The 26,893-nt window shown below is 33.9% G+C and overlaps 1 protein-coding gene across 15 annotated transcripts in view; it reads right to left on the bottom strand.

Annotated features, from left to right (window-relative positions):
• The window catches only part of DGKB (diacylglycerol kinase beta), a 694,527-nt gene that overhangs the window by 305,875 nt on the left and 361,759 nt on the right, over window positions 1–26,893 (bottom strand). For all 15 annotated transcript variants that reach the window (XM_072764436.1, XM_072764448.1, XM_072764442.1 and 12 more), the window contains one exon: window positions 4,002–4,066. In XM_072764436.1, coding sequence (XP_072620537.1) covers window positions 4,002–4,066 — 65 coding nt within the window. The remainder of the gene's footprint in view (window positions 1–4,001; window positions 4,067–26,893) is intronic.

The raw sequence follows: 26,893 nt of genomic DNA on the forward strand, positions 1-26,893 counted from the left end.
TTCACACACAAATTTCAGTTTTCTAGTTGTAGAATTCCTTATAAAAAGCAGAAAGTAGAACAGGAATGAAGTATATTCCTCCAAAAAGGCTAAGAAAATGATCTTTGTCTCATTCAGGGTATTTGAGACCAGATACTTTTTTTTAAATTTTTATTTATTTATTTATTTATTTATTTAGTATTTATTTACTTTTTTTTTTTTTTGAGACCAGATACTTTTAAGTAAGAACTTACTTGTGGACTTTGTGAAATAGTAACGCTGTGGAGTATTGCTGGCCATCAGTATTTGCTAGCAAATCATATCAAGTGTTATTAAAAGCCTGAATTAGTTCTTTGAAAATAAGCTATAACTACAATATTAATAAAACTTTGTAAGATCACCAATAATTTTCCTATAATTCCATTTTGCATATTACTTGTAAGTTCTTGTCAATGTTGCAAGATTTTACTCATGGAATTAAACAGCTTTTTTTTTTCAAAATTATTACAAGCCTTCATAATTATCATTTTAATGGGTACATATTTTAGTGTCAATATACAATTATTACATTTTAAAAAAAATATTTTATTTATTCATGAGAGACAGAGAGAGAGAGAAAGAGAGGCAGAGACATAGGCAGAGGGAGAAGCAGGCTCCATGCAGGGAGCCAGACCTGGGACTCGATCCTGGGCCTCCAGGATCACACCCTGGGCCGAAGGCGGGCGCTAAACCTCTGAGCCACCCAGGGATCCCCTTATTACATTTTTTTTTAAAGTAAGAACTTACAACGCTGTATTCTACATTTAATCTTAGCCAAAAGGATGAGAAATGATACAATGCTCTATTTTCAATAAACCAGGAAAACCAGTAATGTATGTGAATCATAAGAGCATAAATGTGATTGTTAATAATACTAGTCAAGTTAATGTCAATACTGATATTTTATAATAAATGGTTTTAAATAATACTATCATAAGGATTATTTCAATCTAAAATAATAAAAAAAGATTTCAGTTTGAAGAATATCTTAAAGTTTAGAAAGTTAAACAGCATATTTCCTTTTAAGAGTTAACTTAGATTTACATAAAAATTTGGAAAGGAATATGATATAAACCTCTCAACTAGCACTTTCTTAAGCACCGGAAAAATCATTATCTTTCCCAGTTCTTTCAATTTCTGTCAGAAGAAGCATAGAGAGAACTATATATTTTGGTAATTAATTTCCTTAAGATAATGTTAGAAACATCAGGTTCTTTAAAATATAAATGAATTTCAAGGTGAGCATGCTAGAGGATAATATTAATGGCATATGATTTATTGTGACAAGAGATCTGATCTGAAACACCATTATTAGGAGTATTTAAAAAAAATCCATTTGCCAATTCCTCAAAATATGAAACAGTGCATTGGCTGAACGTGTCTCAAAGTTGAAAACTGAAAAGCTGTCCTTGTAAGTATGAAATTGCTTGTGCACAATATGTGGCCTAAAAATTTATTAGAAAATGTTCATATTCTGAATATGTTGCATTATAGTTTAGAGAATTATGTAAATGCTTGTAATTCTGAGTGAAGACAGTTTACAAAAGTATAAATTGAACTGTGTATGCCAAATGACTTGGTAAGACATGCAATTTTAGAGCTGTTAGCCTAAAAATAGATGATACACTGAGCATCTACTATATACCTGACATTCTTTGAACTCACAACAGAAATCTGACCTGTGTCAATCTAGAAGGCATTTTCTAAGTTATTATTGTACCAAATGAAATATTCCTTTAGACTATGAAAGACTTATTTATCTCTCAGATTTATAAATAAGCTTCAAGAGGATTTACATTTTACAAATACATTGGTGTATACAAACACACTGGTGTATATATTTAACCACATATTGGGCAGTGAGGAATGCCATAAATTAGTACTCCAATCAATAATAAAAAAAAAGTAGGTATATGTGAATAATAGAAGTCTTATTAAGAAGAATTAAAATTATTCTGGAGAACAGATTGCATTAACCTTTGACACTTGAAAGAGGATCATAAATTTTGGCATTCTTTTATATAGTATGTCAGTTTGATTATCACATAAATGTATTGATACACTTTCTCTCTACTTTTGATTATCCTTTCTTCCCTCCACCCCTGGTCTCTTACGTTTCTCTCTCTCTCTCTCTCTTTCTCTTTCTCTGTCTTTGTTAAGTTTGGGACAAAAATGCTTTAAACATCATCAATTTTCCCCATGTATTTCTTAAAGCCTTCAGTGGACTCTAAATTGTGAAGCTCCTGAATGGTGGCAATGCATGTCCCATTCTCAAACTGAATTTATTTTTTTCTTGAAATCTGTTTTAATATATAAATATCAACATACAAATGCTTCATGGAATGGCATTTGAGTAAGCACAGGCTAGATATATTTTTTAAAATATTTATTTATTTATTCATGAGAGAGAGAGAGAGAGGCAGAGGGAGAAGCAGGCTCTGTGCAGGGAGCCTTATGTGAGACTTGATCCCGGGTCTTCATGATCAGGCAGGTCCTGGGCTGAAGGTGGTGCTAAACCGCTGAGCCACCCAGGCTGCCCACAGGCTAGATATTTTAATATGGTTTTGTGTACATTAATAAATATATTCATTGACAGGACATTCAAGGTATATATATTATCTTGTGTTGAAATTTACTATAAAGTGTATATAATTACATTGTTATACCAATTTATATTCATATATTTCATGAAATAAAATTAAATCTTATAAAATGAAAATATTCTACATTTATAGAAAATTAATAGATGCAAAATTTTAATGAGATTTCGACTAAATTTTATAATACACATGGCACAAAATTCACATAAAAAAGTATACAGTAAAAATTTAGACTCCACCCCAACCACTGAGGTCCTTTTTGCAGGAGGAACAAAAGTTAGGAGATTTTTGTGAATCTCTCTAAAGATAGTATGTGCACAAGAACATACTCGTATATACACTTATTACATTTTCTGTAAAACAAAAATTGTGCCTGGCTGAACTATGAGAAAAAGACAAAACAAAGTATCATGATTTATGATTTCTAGAGTTGTTAAACTAACCAAATACAAGGAGCACAGAGCCTGGGGCTTTGAGCATTAATATATAAATCATTTAAATATCTTCATAGCAATGCTGTTTATTATTTTGAAACTTTCTGAAATGAACACAGTAGAAATTGGTATAATTGAAGCAAAAATGATTCATTTCTTCAGTCCCATTTTTTCTAGGGAGTGTAGTGAAGATAGTCTTATTTCTGTCTAGAAATGGGTAAGATACAAAATCAAAGCTTTCCCTATGTCCCTGAATGTCCAAAAAAGTCAACATCTACATTTGGAAGGGAAAAATGTGTATTACTACAGTAGCAAAACTAATTCTGATCAGCAAGACCTTCCCCTTGAAGAAAAAATCTTTAAAATTAGTTTATGCTAGCATTGATAATTCCCCAGTTTATTTTCCATTTAGCTGAGGCCAATACTGGATAGACAGTAAAAAAAAAAAAGAGAGAGAGACGTTACTTGATATCTCTGTAATACGCAGTTACTCAGCATTATCAAATCACAGTTCCATATTTTTCTTTGGGACTTAGGATGATCACCCCTCATATCCTTAGCCATGTAAAGACCTTCCCATATCTATTATCTATCTATCTATCTATCTATCTATCTATCTATCTATCTATCTATCATCTATCTATAGATAGATAGATATAAATATAGATATAGATAGATAGATAATATTATTTTCACCTTATACTTGAAATTCTTCTTTTCAACACATAAGAATGGATAAGAAATAACCACTGTACTCCTCATAATAGTCTTTTTTAAAAACAAAGAGGAAAAATTAAATGCATTTACACTTTTGTCTCAATACTTAAACACACACCCAATTTTATTCAGCCATTATATGTAAAATGTTTTATACCACATAGTGATCCTTCTCATGACATAATCCATCAACAGCAACCACAACTTATAACTTCATCATTGGGTACCTTACCTACTGTTGAATTTTTCTGGGTGTTTTTCTCTCATGATGTGGAATCTGTGTGCAATGGAAGCATCCTAAGGACAGAAATAAAAAAGAAAAAATGAGACAGTTTTTGGTCCTACTATCTTACTGAAATAAAGATTAAGAAATAAAAATTAATAAGTAATATTTTAAATTAATTCTTTCTTAACAATATTGTTCCCAAGAAGATATTCTAAAATTAAGAAAAAACTGAGTAATCTAACATAAATTCAGCGCAAGTGTGATCCATGTCATTATTTCACCACTGGTTACTTGTCATATTGGCTTCTAGGAACTGACTTCTATTTAACGTATATATCTCCTTTATTAAATGGTTTTGATCTCATGGCCAAAGTATGTTTAAGGTAGTATATATGAACATAAATGTTAAAAAAAGTAGTTGAAAATATTGTTACACGTAGCTGGAAGGATGGCCTAAGTAGAGCAATAATCAGGTGGAGTAGTTTCTAGTCCTTTGAAATTAATTATGAGTAAGATAGTGTGAGGGTGCATATATAATAAAGGTAAGTATTATACAGGACCTCAAAGTTTGTTAAGAGTGTCTTGAATGTGTTAATTATCAACTATTCACTCCATAAGCTACTTTCAGACATATCTTGTTTATGGAGAAAAGAAAGCAACAAAGAGAAAAAAATTATTTTTGGAGAATTGGTGACAAGTACAACTAGGCTCTGAGACTCCAAATGTACCAGTTCTGAAGCCTAATGGATTTCTTTCTTTTAAGAAACCCACTCAGAGTTTCTATGAGACAGAATCACACTCAGCATGTGAGATTGGTAGAATATTGTGATTCAAGCTTTTCAAACACAGACTGTTCTTGCTGACTTTAAACAGTTGCCCCTGTTATATTCCGAGCAAGAAGATATTTTCCCATTCTTCATTGACACATAATTAATCACTCCAATGAGAAACTAATATATTTACCAGTCATCTCAATAGAAACAGGGCTATTGTTGCAATTAACTGTTAATTTTGTTTCATAGTGCAGAAGAAAAAAAGAAAAGAAAAACTAAACACAAAAGAAATAAAGAAGTTGTGTATTTGAGAGAATCAAGAAAACACTAATCAAGGATTAAAAGTCTAATGAATGAAATGAAAAGGCTAATGTGCTTACTCATGCATAACAAAGCATGAAGCACAACAAGAGAGGGACCAATGCCCACTGCAGATGGCAGACCTAGTTGCTTTTCCCTACAAGATAAAGCTGTAATAGCAGTGCATTTTTTTCTGCATATTTTAACATCTAAAAATCATTAAGCAATTGAATTAATCCACAAGAGAAAAGGATACAAAGATACAGGTGTACAGAGAAACGCTTATTAAAAAGTTACCCTCAAAACCCTGTACAGTTTGATATTCTAAGATATCTTTACTATATCTACATGGTCAACTTACAGGTTTGCTAAGAAATAGGAATATCAAGATGGTTCACTTTTATTGGTTCAACAACTCTCAAATCCATTCACAGAGTTTCTTCTTTTTTAAATTTTCACTAGTAAGTCATAAATATATTTTATCTTAGAATATTGCTTTATTGTGGTATGAAATTATAAATAAAAGTGTGAGCTGGGCTATTTATGATATATTATGTGCCTTGATCATTAATTTTTAAAAATAATTTATTTTGACTTTTTCCTTAATCTGGTTCAAAATCAATTTGTAATACCTCATAATGAAATGCATACATCCAGTAGGCCAATTGAACAAAACACAAAGGAATATGATTCAAGTACAAAGAATGTATGATCAATATTGGTTACCCATAGGGAGACTATCATTGAATTTACTTCTGCTTGAATTATTTGCTCCTGCTAATGTAGAGAACTGAGACTTTTAACAATAGATTGTGTAGCATAATTTGCTTCACAAGCTTATATTTTTGCAGTAATACATCTCTTCTTTATGATTCCAAAGCAACATAAAAGGACAGAAGGAGAGAAGAAACAAGAGAATAGGGGAAGCAAAGAGAGAGGATATCTAAAGAAGATCATTTAATTAGACTGGACTATAAACAAGTAAACTACTAGAAATATAGAACACCAAATAGCCAAGGATAAATTGAATGTTAGCTCTATCTCCAAGATACTTGGGCAATGGATTATGTAGTAAAAAGGGGGATAAATAAAAACTAGTGAGGAACACTGGCATGTCTTTTCCATGTGTTGAATGGGTTTCACCACAAAAAGAGTTGGCATTGCTAACTACAGGATTGATAAGACACAATGACAGCAGGTGTTCATTTGGATGAGAATTCAGACCGAATTCCCATGGGACCCTGTCCCTTTGGCATAACCCCAAGAGGCTTAAAAGAGAAATACCAGACACTGTAAACGTATCCAGCAGCCATATTTCAGAGACATTTAGGGCTCTCTAACAGGAGGCCAAATTTTAAAAAGCTAAAATAGTGTCATTTTTTAAACACAAATTTTGCCCTTTCTGTCTCTATATACAGCACTCTTTTTTTTTATTCAACAAGTTATTTAATCTAAGTTTCATTATACATTAAAAAAACAACAACACTGATCTCACAGGATGAATCTGAAGGTTGATATAATTATGCATATAAATTTCCCTATGTATAGCACTCTTAAGAAACATAAATTAATCAACATTTCTTCCATACCTTAGAATGGACAACCTTTAAATTTAGACAGACTTTTACTTCCAAGACTTGTAACTTTGAGAAAAATTACTTATTTACTGTAAGTCACAGCTTCTATATCTTCAAAAGAGGTAACTGATACTCCATTATAGTATTTTGGTGAAGATTTTTTGAGATTATTTTGTATAGCTGAAGTGTTCATATATTTTATATCCACATTAGAATTTTATTGAAAGTAAAAGGGGATGCTAAAACATAGTTGAAGTGCATAATTTTGAAATATATATTTACTGGCTCTCAAATTGGTTTTATTATTTCCTGAAATTATAAAATACTTTTATCTTAAGTTAATTTAAAACTTAAAATCAGATCTAAGAATTAAAAAAATATATATCCATCTTTATTAAAGCAAAATGAATTTAAATATCACGTTAATTTTCTATGCAGCAGAAAGTAGTAATTTATAAATATATATATACACACAGAGTACATACAAATATTCATATATCAGAGAATCAGCTTCTTAGTCATACCTGTCTCTAATACTCTGTCACTAGTATTTTCCTGATGAATGATTTTTCTATTCCTGTAGGGGTTTATTATTTTAATTTTAAAAAATAAAGTCATTCTAAATCTTGCATTTTAAGTCATTAATTTAAAATTTTTGACTTTCTGTTTATCATAACATTTTAAATTGAGAAAATATAAGTGCTGAGATACCTGAACCTATATCAAATTACATATTTCCAATTGATTTTTTTGATGTAATATTTACATCTTACAAAATTCATTATTTTAACTGTGCCATTCAGTGAGTTTGAACAAAGGTATACAATAGCCACTTTCACAAACATTATATAGAATATTTCCATCACCCCAGAAAGTTCCCTAATGCCGTCTGCATTTATGTACTTTTATATTTACACATATCCCCACCATCCCTCTTAAAGGACACTGACCTGCTTTCTATTACTGAAATTCCCTTTTATAAAATTTCCTATCAATGGATTTAAAAGTACTCTTTTATGTCTGGACTTCAGACATAAATTTCAGATTTGAATACTTTCAAGATTCAGCCATTTGTTCCAGTATCAGTGGTTTGTCACATTTTATTGCTAAACAGTATTCAATTGAATAGATATACCACATTTACTTGCCGGGATTTGACTATTTATAAATAAAGCTGCTATAAACTTTTGAGCATAGTTCTTTTCATAAACATGTGTGATTATATCTTTTGAGTAAATACGTAGGACTGAGACTGCCCAGTTGTATAATAAAGTTTATATTTAACTTAAAAAAAACCCTACCACATTGTTTTTCAGAGTAATTGTACCATTTTGCATTTCTACCAGTAATTTTCGAGAGCCCCAATTACTCCACATCCACAACAACCCCTGGCTATCTTTTTATCATTCTAATAAATATGCAATGGCATCCTTGCTTATTAGCCTTAACCATTTGAGCCAGCACCAACTGCTTCATTAGAGGGATCTGTTAATTCTGATGAAAATATAAGATTTGAAAGTTCTGGTGTAGACTTAATGGATGTTTCCAGTACTACCACATCTGTTCATCCTTGTAGCTCTTATACATTCTCAGCCAATGAGCACTCTCTGAAATCCCACTTGTGGTTTCTATCCCATGATCACCCCACATATGGCCTCAAGGGTTTTAAATAATTATTTTTCTATTAAATTTCTCCAAGAGATATTCAGACACTATATGCTTAGAGTGCTTAAATAGCACTATTTAAGCGTCTCCCTTAAATAATTTTAAGCTGTCAAACCAATTATCTTTTTCATTGATTAAACAATAAATAAAAGAAAAAAGTTAAAAAAATTCATCATACCACAACTGTTTAAATACATTTTCCTTATTGTTGATTGAAACTGATTATCTTTTCATACGCTTTTGTCTATATTTATTTTTGTGTGGAGTACCTATTCAAATCTTTTTTTCATTTTGTTCGTGCTCACTAAAAATATTTATATTAATAACCATAATGATGGTAAATAGTAATAAGTACATATTTACTACTCTTAAGGCACTATTTTAAGCTTTACATGTAGTATTTCATTTAATTTTCATAAAAGTTTAATGAGCTAGCTACTGTTATCTACATTTTATGAATAAGAAAGCTGAGGATTATGGAGTTTAGAATCCTTCTGACCATACAGGAAGAAGCTGTGGAATTAACAGGTGAATACATGTATTGTTTGCTAGCGTTGAGAAAGCCATGCAATTGCAACTATTTTTTTTTAAATTTTTATTTATTTATGATAGTCACAGAGAGAGAGAGAGAGAGAGAGAGAGGCAGAGACACAGGCAGAGGGAGAAGCAGGCTCCATGCACCGGGAGCCTGACGTGGGATTCAATCCCGGGTCTCCAGGATCGCGCCCTGGGCCAAAGGCAGGTGCCAAACCGCTGCACCACCCAGGGATCCCGCAACTATTTTCTTTTTTTTGTTGTTGTTGTTTTATTTTTTGTTGTTTACCTTGTAGAGTTTTAAATTTTTATATTTCAGAACATATAAATCTTTTATTTGAACTTTGATTCGTTCTTAAATTCTTTTCAACATAATTAAGTAGAATACTTTTTGTTTTTGCTCTTATAACTTCAGATTTTCCACTGTATTATTTGAATCATTTCAGGTTAAAATATTATATATATATGCATATATATATATAAAATTTGTTTAATAATAATCTACTTTTACCTCTTTGAATACACAGCTAATTCTATAATAAATTTCCATCTCTATCTCTGTATATGTTACCTCTGAGCTATACAAAATTATTTTAATTATTCTAGTTTTGTGATACATTTTCATACTTGGTTGGCTAGAATCACCTTAAGTGATTCTAATCATTGGAACTTGGTAAAGTTTCTGCAAATGTGATCAAGTTAAAGATTAATATTGCTTGAGTGATTCCTTTCTGCCTTACACTTTCTTTCTTTTGGAAAAAGAATGTCTAACTATTCTACTATGGTATTTTGAAAGCAGATAACTTGTTTTCTAGTTTCACAGGCCCACAAGAGAGAAGTTTGCCCAGTATGAATCCTGCTGAGTCTCACCTATAACAGATTTCAATGATTTAAATGATAAGATTTGGGATTTGGAACTGATGATATTGACACAGACCTTTTGATTTGAGTTGATGATACAACAGATTGAGACATTTGGAGATACTGAAATGAAGTGAAAGTATTTTGCACGTGGGACAGAATAAATCTTTGAGGGCCAGCAGGAAGATAGTAGTGGAATGGAAGGCAATCCCTTAAATATATCTGTCCCTAAGCTTAAACCTTGGAACCTGGAAATATCACCTTATATGGTAAACTCTTTACGAATGTGATTAAAGATCTTGAAATGAGGAGATTGTTCTGAATTACTTAAGTAAGACCTAAATGCCTTTACAAGTGTCCTTAAAAGAGAAAGACACAGGGAAATTTGACAGACAGAAGAGGAGGATGCAATGTGACCATATACCATATAGGTAGAGATTACAGTGATGCAGTCAGACATCCAGCAATACTGGCAGCCACCAGAAGTCAAAAGTGGCAAAGAACAGATTCTCCCCTATAGCTTCTCAAGGACCATGAAACTGTTGACACCATGATTTCTGCCCAGGCATATGAAATTTGGATGTCCAGACCCTTGAACTGTGAGAGAATACACTTCTATTGTTTAGGCGACCAAGTTTGTGGTAATTTGTTACAAGAGACAAAAGAAATCAATACACCATCTATTCCTATAGTTTCTTTCAGGAAAGCATTATCTTAATTTGGTCTGAATACTTAGTTCATTTATTCTCTTAATTCCAATTGCATTATTTTTTGTATTTAGCATGTTTAGAGTTAGTAATTTAACAAAAGGAATATAAGAAGATAAAAACAGGCATCACAAATTCTATATGTCAACTACATAAAGTGGACGTGAAACAAACAGCAAAATCTTAGAAAGGTAGAACTTGCTTTTATAGGAAGGAGTTAATTCAACCCCAGATACTCCCACTGAGTATCTATTTAACATGGCATTAGAGGTCTTTAGAAATACAGCAGATAAAAAAGAGGTATACGTATTACAAAGAAAGACAAAAACTATCATTATTTATAGATAACATCATAAACTATAGAAAACCCCAAGGAGCAGCACCGATGCCTTAGCGGTTTAGCGACGCTTTCAGCCCGGGGCATGATCCTGGAGACCCCAGGATCTAGTCCCACATCAGGCTCCCTGCATGGAGCCTGCTTCTCCCTCTGCCTGTGTCTTTGCCTCTCTCTCTCTCTCTCTCTCTCTGTGTGTGTGTGTGTGTCTCTCATGAATAAATAAATAAAATATTTAAAATAAAAAATAAAAATAAATTAAAAAAAAGAAAACCCAAAGGAATCAAATGAAATCCACATAACAAGCATTTAAGGAGCTACCCAGATATATTAATAGCATATAAAAGTAGTAGAAGTAAACAAATTAAAACAAAGTAATAGAAAATTATCACTTTCATAATAACAAGAACAATTACAAACATCAGGGGAAACTACCAATGTGTGTCCTACAGAAGCAAATGATAATTACTAAAGACACAGATGCATGTCATCCTTGAGTTGCAATGATTTAAGGAGCTGGGAGTTCAAGGACATGAGAAATGGTAGTTTCTTCTGAACTTGAGTTCAATGGAAGCACATGAACTCTTCTCTATTACACGGCATTTACTGTCTCTTGGGATTGGTTTTTGAGGTGTGTGTGTGTGTATCATTCCACAGGAACTCTGAGGCATCAAGTTGCACATCTGCAACTTAACCTGCTATGAAAACCTCAGATGCAACCCATTGTGGACTTCTGTTAGTTAGCTTTTGATTATATTCCTGGGACAACCAGGGCATTTTTCTAGAATTAAAAATTCAGACATAGAGAAACACATTACTGAGAGAAAGATGACAGGTGTTAGTCATTTAGAACCAGTCCCTGGAGTAGGAGATGAGATTTGCTGAATGGTAGATGCAGGCTCAAAAGCAGAGCTTTCAATGAGGAGACTTTTGCAAAGAAGTAGCTTCACTGTGAGCAGACTTTTCATGAATTTCTTAAATATAAAAATTTCTTTAAATTACCTTCTCTTGGATGATGGCAAAAGTTATAGTTAAGTTTCAGTTTAAACTATTGCTCTCAAATTTTATAACTGTCTTTTGCTTTGTTTTTTCTTTTTCCCAATTATTCAGTGAAGTTGGAGAGAACAGTGCCTTTCTCTCTGTCTGTCCATGTTCTAAAGGGAAGTGTGACTTGGGGTTCTATGTGAGATGAGGCCTGTCTCCACGTCAGCATCTTCCCACTCTCCTTTTCATTTATCAAGAGACCCTTTAGGAAGTTGGTAGTTTTACACTGAGAGAAGCTGTGTCATCAGTGTCCCTTATAAACCGATGACACACTCTAATCTGAGGAAGTGCATTATCCTAAAGGGAAAGAAGTTTATTCCTGTTAAATGACTCTCAAAAAGTCTTTGAGAAGCCGATATGGTCATGCAGAATACTGAAATAAGTAAATGGAAGCTTTTACAACACCTAAGTCCTTCTGGATAATGTGATAAGATAGTTGCCAGACCCAAAAGGATAGGGTGACCTGTAGAAGACGGCCTTGAAAGAAAAAGACATCCAGTCGCAACTCTTTTCATTGAGGTAGCCAGGAATATAATTACCCTAACCCACTTTTCTCCTTCCCATCTCTAACTGGGGCTTTCAGCTGGCAAAGTCAATGAGAAGCAAAAGGACAAGAACAATCTGATACTATACAGGATATTGCCCAGTCAGACAGTACAATGTAGAAGGGTAGAGAGGGGATCCAGACAGGCAACTAGAAGTAATCCAGAATAAAGGAATTGCAGTCCTTAAGATTCAATACTCATAGCAGACTAAAAATCTTTATGTAAAAACATAGAATTCTAAGAAGCATAGCATCAAATATATGGAAAAGGATTGATAGTTAAGGTGACTATTGCTATATCACCAAAGTATCAACTATGATACACAAATATGTATGTATACATATGAATATAAAATATGCATTTAAAGTTTTAATTAAATAAAATAGTTATTACATGCTACTTGGAGATAAATACTAAACTTTCTCATTTTAAAAAGCAAAACACCTTAAATAATTTGAGTTATTATTTCAGAAAATAAAACCAAAACCAAATTTGCCATTATTACCTGAAAGCACCTTGTAAGTTTAGATGTATGTATTAAGAATGAAGTGTATACAGGGTTGCCTGGGTGGCTCAGTTGGTTAAGTGCCTACCTCCTGCTTTTGTCTCAGATCATGATCTCAGGGTCGTCAGATTGAGCCGCACATCAGGTTCCATGTCCTGTGTGCAGCTTGCTTGGGATTCTCTCTCTCTTTCTCTTCCACTCTACCCCCACCTCCCAATCCCAGCATGCACTCGCTCCCTCTCTCTTAATTAATTAATTATTAAGTGTATTCACAGAAACTTTTCCAGCTTTATCAGAGTGATGTATCCCACATAAATGTATTTCCACTATATGTTACACACTAAACTTTTACATTTTATTAATTTGGGCTAAAAACTATTTTTTATGTATGTAGATTTAACTTAATTAAGCTTAGTTAATAGATTAATCCCTTTTCTCAATAAAATTGATAAATAGCATCAATTTTAAGCTCCTCTTAATGGCTAGGGTTATCTCGTTAGGTATCACAGACCTTGCACAACAACACACATGACCCTCAGTGTGCGAAGGGCTGTTCGCTCTATGCTCAATCACTTCAGATTATTATGTTGTGCTTTCTGGTTTTCTTAAGATGTTTTTACTCCTTTTCTCTCTATCATATCAAACTTGTAACTTTTACTTCTTGCTATAAAGATCATGTCTTTCCTTAGCAGTTTCCTCTTGTTTCACTGATTCTAATTTTCATATTTTGAAAAGAAATGGAACCTTAAAATCTAAAAACTAGAATTGACCATAAATATTGTTCATAGCCTTTCATGAGCGAAGAGGATTAAACAAAACCAATACAGGTCTGGAATATGGCCAGTAAGCACAAAAGACATATAGTCTATATGTTCTTCAACAAGTGAATCTCAGAAATTTTGTGCATAAACTTTGAGATAATCATTACAACCTAAGTATTTTATTATACATAATTCCTAATTGGCCATTTTAATCCAAAAGTCACAACTGATAGAACAATTGTCTTTGATAAATAAATATTATTGAGATGTAAGCCTTATATTTTCAACTGTAAAAATTTGTTAAAACTGTAAGAGATCGGGATCCCTGGGTGGCGCAGCGGTTTGGCGCCTGCCTTTGGCCCAGGGCACGATCCTGGAGACCCAGGATCGAATCCCACGTCGGGCTCCCGGTGCATGGAGCCTGCTTCTCCCTCTGCCTATGTCTCTGCCTCTCTCTCTCTCTCTCTCTCTCTCTCTGTGACTATCATAAATAATAAATAAAAGAAAAAAATTTAAAAAAAACTGTAAGAGATCATGGCAAGAGTGAAAAGAAATGTACAAAATATTAGAGTTTCAATTGGGAAACAGAAAACCCATACTTAAAATTACAAAGTAAAATGAAAAGATTTTACTTAAACCTTAATAATCTCATTAAACATTTCTTTTTCTTAAATATATTTTATACAGAAGATATCATGAAACCAAGCAGACTAGTTCAAGTTATTAGAAAAAAATATCTGATCTTGGAGAATCTAGAGAGACATGTCAAGAGGAGAACCTCAATCATAAATCCCACTCTTGCTCTATAGAAATAACACATGGAGTTAGTGCTACCAAAAAAAAAAAAAAAAAAAACTTCTAAAACAGTTTCTTCCCTTATCCTTAAACTTTGTGAACAAAATTGTCAAAAAAATAAACTTAGTATACTTGTACTATTATCAGAACTATATAATTTCTACGATCAAAATGCTCCTTTAAATACAAATTTTGTTCTCCTAAGCAAATTGCTAACTTGTTTTTACTGAATTAAAACAACTACATTCCTCTCAAAGTGCTTCTTTCAATTAAAGCAGATTTGGAGGCCTAGAAATCTCAAATGAACCAAACAGTATAGACTACATAATTAGTGACTAAAGTGTGATTCAAATAAATTGCTTTATAATTTTAGTTTTATTCCTAATGTGGAACAATCTAAGAAGACCTTAATTACATGAAAACCTATGAAAGTCAAATTTATAACAGTTTTACTAACAGTAAATCTTTAGATCAGAAGCTCCCTTTTTATAGAGCCTAAGGTTAAAACCAAAGAAGTGTGCAGTAATACGGGCAGATTGGCTAATATTTAAATCAAAATTATTATTTTTAAAAAACTGTACAATAAGATTTAAATTTTTTTACATTTCACAGTTTTGGTGAGGCAGTGATTAAATTAGTCTATAGTAAAACTCTCTACATAGTACAGCTCAACTCAAACCACAAGGTAAACCTGAAATTCTGGAGAAAGACTAGTGTTACAGTGTAGTCCTGGAAAGGGAAACTAAACATTCCTCTTCAAAGGGTACAGATGGAATCCAACCCATAAGAAAATGTTCTGCTTTGGGTCTACAGAGGAGGATATAGGTCACTATGAAAAGATACTCTTCCCATGCCTAACAAGAGAGAATGTACACCTTTCTGACATTTAAGGTCTAGGATAGGCCGAAAGTCAATGAAAACAAGTCAGGGCTCCAGGGAATAATGAGGGATTGGAATGCTACAATGATGTTAAGGCATAAGGACATAAAACAGTGTCCAATTTACCGAAACTTCTAAGAAAAGGAGTGGCTTGCTCCTAGCCAGGCAACACAGTAATTAAAGCACATGCTCTACAATCTGACCAACAGCTCCTATACTCATGCATCACTACATTGATGTTTTTTTCATCTAAAAAAATGAAAATAACCCATATCTACCTCATCAGTTTAATACTAAGATCATTTTTCAAGGATCATTTTTATAGGGATTTCTATACCTTGGCATAAAGCCTAATAGTGGAAAAAAAAAAAAACAAGAAAGGTATTATTCCATTGCTCAGGTATTGGGCAAAAACAAACAAACAAACAAACAAAACTACTAGTCTAAGAGAAGAAGAAACAAATTGGTAGCACCGTAACAAAGAACCAATCCAATTCTTTATATTTCACCTGATTAGAAAATATTTACAAAAGACAACTTTGCAAAGATAAGCAAATGCCTAGAATATTTCACAAATCCTCCTAGTGTCCACTGAATATTGAATAATGTATTGGTTGTTATTTTTTAAAACTCTCCACAGTAGAATTGTTATAATTTGCACTCTTCTTTACCAATTTGGAAAAAGTAACAAGTATATGAATTTCAATAATAAAATATTTATTATAAACTTTTTTGAAATACTGAATTGAGAAAAATCAAGTCAGTATCATATATTTCTTTCTGTTCACAGTAAACTAGATTCTTAGGTCTGTTTTCGTTTTTAGAAATCTTAAGTATTTTGCTGTTATCTATTATCATCAATAATCATGTTTTTTTTTCAGTTAAAACAGAAAGATTGGATTTATCAACTACATTATGTACTCATCAATCTGATAAAAGCTGCAAATGTGTTAACTGCTTTGATGTAATTTCAGCAAATGCAGAAAGAAAGTCTTGGTGTCTTTTAATACTCAGGGGTTTGAAATGCATGTAGCATTTTTCATAATATCTGAAACCAGGCATAATTCTTGCATTTGCAAAATAAAGTTGGCACCTGCTGTGTGATTACCAGTCATTATACTGGATTGGTAATGACAAAGGTGGTATGAGTGCCACCAGTAAATTGAGGGAGATGGGATGAAGGAAGAGTGGTGAAACAAGTAGGAATGAGGGCTGAGGTAGAGAGGGGGCAGAGAACTGAGATTGAAGAAAATAAAAGAATTTCTGTTTACTCTCTGTAGGTGGAAATGGGAGTAGGTCTCAAAGGTGAGGGTGAAAATAATCTTGGGGTGTGGGAGGATACTGGAATACCACATTGGGGTAGGGACATGGACAGTTTATTAGAACCCAAAATAGGATAATTTGTATGGGAAAAGTATAAAAATAAGCTCTCTATAGAATACTCATAGAGCAAATGAATGCCAACAGGCTGATGACTGGTGCAATTGCACTTGTCCGGTGCAATTATATCATCTTTATCCCATTTAAATCTGCAAAGTAAGTACTACTGTAAAGAAAAAAAATGGAAAGATCATTGATTTACACACTCTACATAACTCATCAAGTTGGAGTAGCCAAAACATAAACCAGAATATCTATGTCTGTATGTAAATAGCTTATAGTCATGTAGTTCATTGCTCTAAAGGCCTTATCTTAACAATTGCTTCAAAAATGACTCTAACTTTATTGCAGGAATGGTTTCCAAATAGGACTATATTCTTTGTGTCTGAAACACAATTGATAGCAATAGTTTGGTTGATTTCAAAAGATATCTAAAAGTGAGACCATATGATCTATTTATTATATTTATTAGCTTCATCTGAGGGAAGAAATTCATGGAGTATTAGACCACACTTCATTCTCTTGTTCCTTCTTCTACTTCCATCACTCCACCTTCTCCTTCCTATCTGTCTTCATTCTCTGTCTTCCCAAGTATATACCTAGGAAAGTCCCTTTGGAAGAGTTCATCATTTTTCTAGAAAATATTCCTTTCCTAGAAAGGTATACCCACTAAAGGCACTTACAGGGTAAAACTGGGCTGTGGCAGGTGCTGCTTGTTACCTTCCAATACCTATTTCCTTGTCTTTCTAACCAAGAACTCTTACTTCATCTGGGTTGCCATGTACCAAGCTGAGAAACAATCAAGCAACCGAACCCTAAATTCTGGGTTCTTTCGTAGCTAGGAATGGTGATCTACAAAATCCCTTTTCACCTTCTACCTCCATCATCACTACCATACTCATAAGCATATGGATATAATACCTAAAAGCTAGAACAGATAACTCGAAAAAAAATGATAAGGCGCAAAAAAAAAAAAATAGAAGAAGTATGGTCCTATCAAATATCTTGATGGCCAAGATGACTTCCTCCAGAAGAAGAAAGCCATATAAGAAGCCCCTGACTTGTAACTCATGGTTATTTATGAGTTAGAACTTCTTGTTCCATGCAGCCAAACACAATCTTAACAGAAACATAAGTGACTACTTAATGCCCTAGCAACTCATTCTTCTGAAAACATAAAGATACAGAGTCTGTAATGGTGATTTCTGAGAAATATTTCACCCAATTACTTTTCTTCTTTGGCTAAAATTACAAAACTTCGTATTTTTGTACAGACCTCTGTGATTTCTAAAGTGTGTCTTGCAAATTATATATGTTGACCTCATTACTTTTACTAAATTAGATATTTAACCTTTTTCGACAGAAACAAGGCAAAGAAAATATATTTATTTTAGAAAAAAAAAGTCTTTCTGGGTTTAATGGCTTTCCCAAGGTTATGTGGCTTGCCTGAGGGCACGTGAGTTTGTCTTTGATACCTCAATCCATAACACAGGCTGTGACTTCCTTGTTTATCCCTGCAATATAGACAGTTGACTTGATATTCATTTGGTTGATGGTCTTGTCTCTAAGGTATCCCAATATTAATTGCTGTTAATGCCATTAATATTCCATATTTTCTAAAAGAACTAATATTATTAAAAAATAATAAGGAGAAGCTGCTTGTGTCCATGATTATATTCACAATATAACAATAGGTTTCATTTAATTAGTGATGTATTTCATAGATAGTATCAGAAAACAAAATAATGTTGATTGGTTCTCACTAAATAATAAATGGAAGTTGTACTTATTCTGTTTTCCAGAATAAATATGACTTTAAGTGTCCTTTCCTGTAATCATAGTCCTTAAAGAAAATGAAATCAGTAAGTCAGTAGTTTGACCATAATCGGACTCCTAATTTAAGTTAGAACTTAGGTTCAAATTTCTTCAGCAAAAAATAACCTCATGCCTCAATGCTACAAAGAACATCATACAAAGTGACCACAGAAAACACCCACATCAGTAAACTAGTACTTTAAAGAGGATAAAGAGCTATGATATCATACTCATGAATGAATAATATTGGTAAGTGAATATGCAGCAGACTCCAGATATAAAATTATATTGCTTCTAATGTAATATAAAATTAAAATCTACTCAACAGCTAGAAAAAATTAAACTTATAAGGAAAACTTGTTCCTGTTAGTCTACTTTTACTATCCCCAAACAAGGCTATAACTAGTCTATTAAGAATCTTCCTATGGCAGCAGAAAAAGGAACAATCACTTCAACAGGTTTTATGTACTGGACAAGGGAGTAGTCCTAATGGGAGGTGAAAGGTGAGCAAAAGTCTGGGATACAGGTGATGGCTCTAGCTCAAAGACTTGGGGGGAAACCCATAAATAACAATGGAAGAGGGGCCCTGGGAGGCTCAGTGGTTGAGTGTCTGCCTTCAGCTCAGGGCATGATCCCGGAGTCCTGGGATGGAGTCCCACATTGAGCTTCCCACAGGGAACCTGCTTCTCCCTCTGCCTATAGTCTCTGCCTCGCTCTGTGACTCTCATGAATGAATAAATAAAATCTTAAAAAAATGAAAGAGGATATATCAAGCAATCCTTCAGTAACATTTAAACTACTTAGTCATTGAAGAAAGAGAAATTAAGGAGTCAATGCCATTTACGATTGCACCCAAAAGCATAAGATACCTAGGAATAAACCTAACCAAAGGGTAAATGATCTATACCCTCAAAACTATAGAACACTTCTGAAAGAAATTGAGGAAGACACAAAGAGATAGAAAAATATTCCATACTCATGGATTGGAAGAATTAATATTGTGAAAATGTCAATGTTACCCAGGGCAATATACACGTTTAATGCAATCCCTATCAAAATACCATGGACTTTCTTCAGAGAGTTGGAACAAATTATTTTAAGATTTGTGTGGAATCAGAAAAGACCCCAATAGCCAGGGGAATTTAAAAAAAGAAAACCATAGGGGATCCCTGGGTGGCGCAGCGGTTTAGCGCCTGCCTTTGGCCCAGGGGGCGATCCTGGAGACCCGGGATCGAATACCACGTCGGGCTCCTGGTGCATGAAGCCTGCTTCTCCATCTGCCTATGTCTCTGCCTCTTTCTCGCTCTCTGTGACTATCATAAATAAATAAAAATTTTAAAAAATTTAAAAAAAAGAAAGAAAACCAGAGCTGGGGGCATCACAATGCCAGATTTCAGGTTGTACTACAAAGCTGTGGTCATCAAGACAGTGTGGTACTGGCACAAAAACAGACGCATAGATCAATTGAACAGAATAGAGAATCCAGAAGTGGACCCTCAACTTTATGGTCAACTAATATTCGACAAAGGAGGAAAGACTATCCACTGGAAAAAAGACAATCTCTTCAATAAATGGTGCTGGGAAAATTGGACATCCACATGCAGAAGAATGAAACTAGACCACTCTCTTTCACCATACACAAAGATAAACTCAAAATGGATGAAAGATCTTAATGTGAGATAAGATTCTATCAAAATCCTAGAGGAGAACACAGGCAACACCCTTTTTGAACTTGGCCACAGTAACTTCTTGCAAGATTCATCCATGAAGGCAAGAGAAAGAAAAGCAAAAATGAACTATTGGGACTTCATCAAGATAAGAAGCTTTTGCACAGCAAAAGATACAGTCAACAAAACTAAAAGACAACCTACAGAATGGGAGAAGATATTTGCAAATGATGTATCAGATAAAGGGCTAGTTTCCAAGATCTATAAAGAACTTATTAAACTCAACAGCAAAGAAACAAACAATCCAATCATGAAATGGGCAAAAGACATGAACAGAAATCTCACAGAGGAAGACATAGACATGGCCAACAGGCACATGAGAAAATGCTCCACATCACTTGCCATCAGGGAAATACAAATCAAAACCACAATGAGATACCACCTCACACCAGTGAGAATGGGGAAAATTAACAAAGCAGGAAACCACAAATGTTGGAGAGGATGTGGAGAAAAGGGAACCCTCCTGCACTGTTGGTGGGAATGTGAACTGGTGCCGCCACTCTGGAAAACTGTGTGGAGGTTCCTCAAAGAGTTAAAAATAGATCTGCCCTACGACCCAGCAATTGCACTGCTGGGGATTTACCCCAAAGATACAGATGCAAAGATACAGCAGCAATGTCCACAATAGCCAAACTGTGGAAGGAGCCTTGGTGCCCATCGAAAGATGAATGGATAAAGAAGATGTGGTTTATGTATACAATGGAATATTACTCAGCCATTAGAAATGACAAATACCCACCATTTGCTTAGACGTGGATGGAACTGGAGGGTATTATGCTGAGTGAAATAAGTCAGTCGGAGAAGGACAGACATTATATGGTCTCATTCATTTGGGGAATATAAAAAATAGTGAAAGGGAATAAAGGGGAAAGGAGAAAAAATGAGTGGGAAATATCAGAAAGAGAGACAGAACATGAAAGACTCCTAAGTCTGGGAAACGAACTAGGGGTGGTGGAAGGGGAGGTGGGTGGGGGGGTGGGGGTGACTAGAGGACGGGCACTGAAGTGGGCACTTGACAGGATGAGCACTGGGTATTATTCTATATGTTGGCAAACTGAACACCAATAAAAAATAAATTTATAAAAAATAAAAAATAAATAAACTACTTAGTCATGTTTTCCAACTTAAAAGTAAAGGCTTAATTCTTATGAAGGAAAAGTATCTTGTATTGTGGTTCATTTGAAGTAAATACAGTGGCCACACCTATTAACACAGATTACACAGATCCACAGAAGTAATGGACATTAAGGAGATTACTTTCTGCCTTATACAAATCATGAACCCCTGTGAAGTGTCCTCGCAAAGTCCATAATAGGAAGAGTAACAAAGTCTTAAACTCCTAAATGTCACCAAATTACAAATATCAAATTACACATGATTCAGTACTCTGTGCACTACAAACGATTTATCATGGTGGCAAGTTGTTAAGACATGTAACACTTAGGGATGCCTGGGTGGCTCAGTGGTTGAGCGTCTGCCTTTGGCCCAAGGTGTGATCCTGGAGTCCCAGGATTGAGTCCCACGTCGGGCTCCCTGCATGGAGCCTGTTTCTCCCTCTGCCTGTGTCTCTGCCTCTCTCTCTCTCTCTCTCTCTCTCTCTCTCTCTCTCCTCTCTGTGTAGTCTCATGAATAAATAAATAAAATCTTAAAAAAAAAAGCCAGGACTCATAGCTCCTTCCTCCTCTATTTGCCCATTTCCCTTATCTTCTCTTGTTTGCTGTGAAAACAAAGTTCAGATGCCCTTGATATGATTTTTCTGGAGAAAAGCACTATAAGAGAAGGATTTATATACCTCTTATATGAGGTATCTAAAAAAGACAAATTCACAGAATCCAAAAGTAGAATAGTGGTTGCCAAATGCTGGGGAAAGGGGATGTGGGGAATAAGTAATCAAAGGAGATAGAGTTTTCAGTCAAGTAAGATGAATGAACTCTAGAGACCTGCTCTACAACATTCTACCTATAGTCAATAATATATTGTACACTTAAAATTTTGTTAAGAGGCTAGCTCTGATGTTACTGTTTTTTACACAACATAAAACAAAACAAAACAAAATAAAATTTAAGAAAGGATTACAATCCCTAAAGGGCTACTTATTGAAAGAGAATATAATTTATCCAGAGAACCCTTGGTGGGGCTGTGTCATTAAAAAGAGAGAAAAGATCATGATGTTACCATAGTGGAAGGGAAACTAGTGAGTTCTGTTTATAGTGAAGAGTTTAGAGGTGCTAGGGATTAAGAGCAGACAGACAATGTTTGCAGGATTTGCTGTGTTCGAGGCAAATATGACTACAGATGAAAGACTGTTTGGGCCAGCCTTTAAATTCAATTCTGTTCCAAAACAAGACTTTAGAGGTTATTTCTTTATAAGCAATTTGGGCATTTTAGTTTTTAAGTAGTTTTGAAATACTTAAAACTGTTGTTCTGTAAACTTTCTTCCATGACCACTTATTTTGTCATGATGAAAATTCCTAGAAGGAAAAGATTATAAGAAGATTCTCCTTAGAACAGAACTGAGTATTTATAACCTTATGGTTTTGGAATGCTAATCAAACCTGTGCTTGACAGATACGTGGGCCAACTCTCTAAGCTGAAAGTACAATTTTCCACAGTTGCTGTAAACCTGATGTCTTTCCAGGTCTGATCTTTGATTGATGGCATTTTACTGGATTCTGATTTGGGCTTGCAATCTGCTCAAACCCTCTACACATTAGTTGGTCAAGAGAGTTTCACATACAGACTTTGACCTTTTGGACATAATAGACATTCTCACTCTTCTCACATCTGTGCAGGTGGCCTCATCTCCTACACACACACACACACACACACACACACACACACACACACACACGAGTGCACACACACACACACAAAGTTAAATCAAGGGACTTGCCAATATCCTGTCACCAAACCTAACACATAACTGTTTTCAAACACACTCTGTTCTTTCATTTGTTAGAATAGAGGGTTCCCTTCCTTCATTCTAAGACCAATCTCCTGACCTGTGCTTGGATCCTATTCCTTCTAAATCTCTCAGGAACCATAATATACTAGGAGTTTATGTCCTCTCTTGCACCTCATTCTCTCTCTCTCTCTCTCTCAATAGAAACTGCTTAGGTATCAGTAAGGTGAAAAAAAATATATGTATATGTATACATATACATATATATATATTTTTTAATCTCTTGTGCCTGAAAAAAATTGGCACTTGGCTTTCCAACTTTTACCCAAACTTCTTAAAAATACTTACTAGAATCTCAAACCTTACTTCTACCTCTGACTCTAACCCACTGCAGTCAGGCTTTCTACTTTACTACTTAAAAGGATGAGCTATGTCTCTTCACTTCCTCTACGGACTTTCACTCCTTACCTACTGTAGTCTGGAGTGTAATTTATCAGCCCATTAAAAATTGCATCCCTGACTTGTTGGCAATTTTGACTCTATTTCTTTTGCTTCCTTCCTATACTATTTTGCCTTGATTCGAATCAGACCAAGTTTTGGTTTTTCTCCTATTTTCCAGGCCATCTATCTCAGTTTAGTTGGCAGGCTACTCCTCTGTCTGTATCGTCAATAATGATTTTTCTTGGGATTCTGTCCTCATACTCTTTTTTCTAACACTACACAAGTGGGCCTGAAAAGGAAATACCTGGAATCATATGAGGGAGATGAAGCTTCATTCAAAAAGCAAGAAACCACATATATGTTTTAAACAGGGAATCAGGGGTTTCTGGGCGGCTCAGTGGTTCAGTGTCTACCTTTGGCTCAGGTCATGATTCTGGGGTCCTGGGATCAAGTCTCGCATCAGGCTTCCCACAGGGAGCTTGCTTCTCCCTCTGCGTCTGTCTCTGTCTCTCTCTCGGTGTTTCTCATGAATAAATAAATAAAATCTTTCAAAAAAAGTAAATGAATAAGGAATCATATTTGCATTTTAGAATAATCACATGTGTGATTTATTTGGTAGGCTCAATTTTGGGGAGCAATAAAATAATTGCTGAATTAGAACAGTAGTAAAAGTATGGATAGAAAGGAAAGTTCTTGTTCATTAAATATTTAAGTGGTAAGTATTGAACTTGATTATTGATTATGCATTGAATGATTGACTTGTAAGAGGGAGGAAAGGATGAGAAATGACTCTGATCTTGGCTTGGCTAACTAGATTATTATGGTACCTCCAAATGAGATAGAAAAAGAATAGCAGAGATGACAGTTTCCTTAGTCACACTAAAGGTCTTTATATTGATATTTAATATCTAATTTTAGATATTTAGTTTTAGAAAGTACACACAATGAATAAATGGATATAACTGCTAACCACAACCAGAATTAAAAAAAAAAAAAAAAAAAGAGTACATTTGTATGGTCTCCAAAAGCCCAGTTCCCATTATAAGATATTTTAATCTTTTCCTAATTAGCCTTGACTTTGACTCAAGTGTAGATCATATATAAAAATTATACACACAGAATAATTGCCTTCAGCCAAATATTATGGTAAAAATGACATTTGACTATAGTCACTGCCTATGTCTTTAAAAGGTTGGATGACTAAAGACGTATCTAAAGCTATTTCTGGTGTCCATAAACTTATGTGTTGTATAATTATGTGATGACATGTGTTAATAACTTTCAACTAATTAACCAAATAGTAGAAGAGATTGATGGTTATGAGAATACTTAAAAAGACTGTGATAATAAAAAAATATTTAAAACATTAGAATCTCAAATAAAAACTTATGTGATATGTTGCTAGAATATTAACATTTATTTCCAGAATATATCTTTCCTTAGAAAATTATCAATAATTATCAATACTTAGATAAAAACTTAAGAATAGATGAACAAATTTATGGAATGTTTACATATGACAATGAATGATTCAGATTATGCTATTTCATTTTTCAACAATGCTAATTTCTTACTTTATTTGATATAATTTGAAACAACCATTCAATCCTTCAGTATGAAACAATCACATAAATTAGAGATTTTGAATCAAATAGTCCTTATTTGAATTTTTTTTCGGTCACTTGTAAGCAATGGGATTCTGGGAAAACTGTTTTCTGTCTTTGAGGTTATGATAAGGAATAAGTAAGAAAAGAGTTTGGTAAAAAAGTCAAACCAATACCTGTCAGATAGAAAGAATTAAACAATGACAATTATTCTTTTTTTCAATGTATTTGGATTTGCTAATGTAAGACTCATCACCAGAAATTTATTATAAAAAAAGTATCAGAAAAAAAAAGTATCAGATTTCTGACTTCATAAATTGTGATATTTCATATACCTACCTATATTATCTTTTATTTTTATTTAACTTTTAAGATCTTATTTATTTATTTTAAAGAGACAGAGCAAGCAGGGGGAAGAGCAGAGGGTGAAAGAGAGAGAGAGGGCAAAACAATCTCAAGCAGACTCTACACTGAGTGCAGAGCCCAATGCAGAGCTCAATCTCATGACCCTGAGATCATGTCCTGAGCACTAACCAAGAGAAAATTGCTTAACCAAATGAGTCACCCTGTTGTCCCAATATTATCTTTCAAATATATCAATCAAGAAAACTGTTTTTGCTTGTATGTTGCATACAATCTATTGATCTAATTTAAAAAATAAGATCTAGAACATTTTCTTTAGTACAAGATGAAAATTTGATACAATTATTGGTTTTGTCCCTGGGTTTTCTTTATCTTTCCAATAATTCTTAAAATTTCAGCATTTAAAAACATGTTATACATTTGTTTCAAGACCTTTTTGATTAATACTGGGACAATATTTCATTGACAGTTCACAGCATGAGAAAATGACCCAAATCACTAAACTCTAAAAGGCTTTTTAAGAATTGTTCTCTGGATCCGTGCAACATTCAGCACTGCCTTCCATTTCTTCCAAACTCATAATCTTAAAATCTCCACATTTTTGGTGACATTCACTTCTATAGATTTCAACCGTTTTGATAAAATCTAGTTAATTCTTTGCAGCCTGACTGCTCTCTTGATATTCAGTTCCATTTTTTCAAATCTATGTTTTATGTCACTATGCAGGTAACATGCTGATAATTCAAACTCAGTATTATCTTTACCCCAAAGTGGATCTTCTCTCAAAACCATTACTTCCTTTTTTTTTAAAAAAAGATTTTATTTATTTGACAAAGAGCAAGCACAAGCAGGCAGAGCAGCAGAAGGAGAGGGAGAAGCAGACTCCCCACTGAGCAGGGATCCAGATCCTACCCAGCTCTCTGGAGTCATAACCTGAGCCCAAGGCAGATGCTTAACCTAATGAGCCCCCCAGGTGTCCCAAAACTGTTATTTCTAACAGTCATGCCATCATCCTACTCCTGGTGATCCAGATTCAAGGTTAGACTTATTTGAATTTTCCCTTTTTTCCAATACTTGTCTATAACCAGTCCGATCAATCCACTTACATCTTTTCATTTCATGCCCATGACTTAACCTAGGTTTGATCACATCACAGCTAAACAGCCACAGAGGTGCTCCAAATGTTTTTTCCTGCTACTAATACAATCCATTCTAAGTGATAATTACTCTGGGCCAAAAAAATTTCAAATTTCAGAACCAGCTTTCAAGGTCCCTCTGCTTCTACCCTCTGGTTACTCTCCATTCAAAAGTTATCTGCCTCTAGAATTCTATTCAGATATTTACAGATATTTAAAATATAATCTGTATACTTCTACCTCATAATTC

This window comes from Vulpes vulpes, chromosome 7, assembly GCF_048418805.1.
Source record: "Vulpes vulpes isolate BD-2025 chromosome 7, VulVul3, whole genome shotgun sequence".
Lineage (NCBI taxonomy): Eukaryota > Metazoa > Chordata > Mammalia > Carnivora > Canidae > Vulpes > Vulpes vulpes.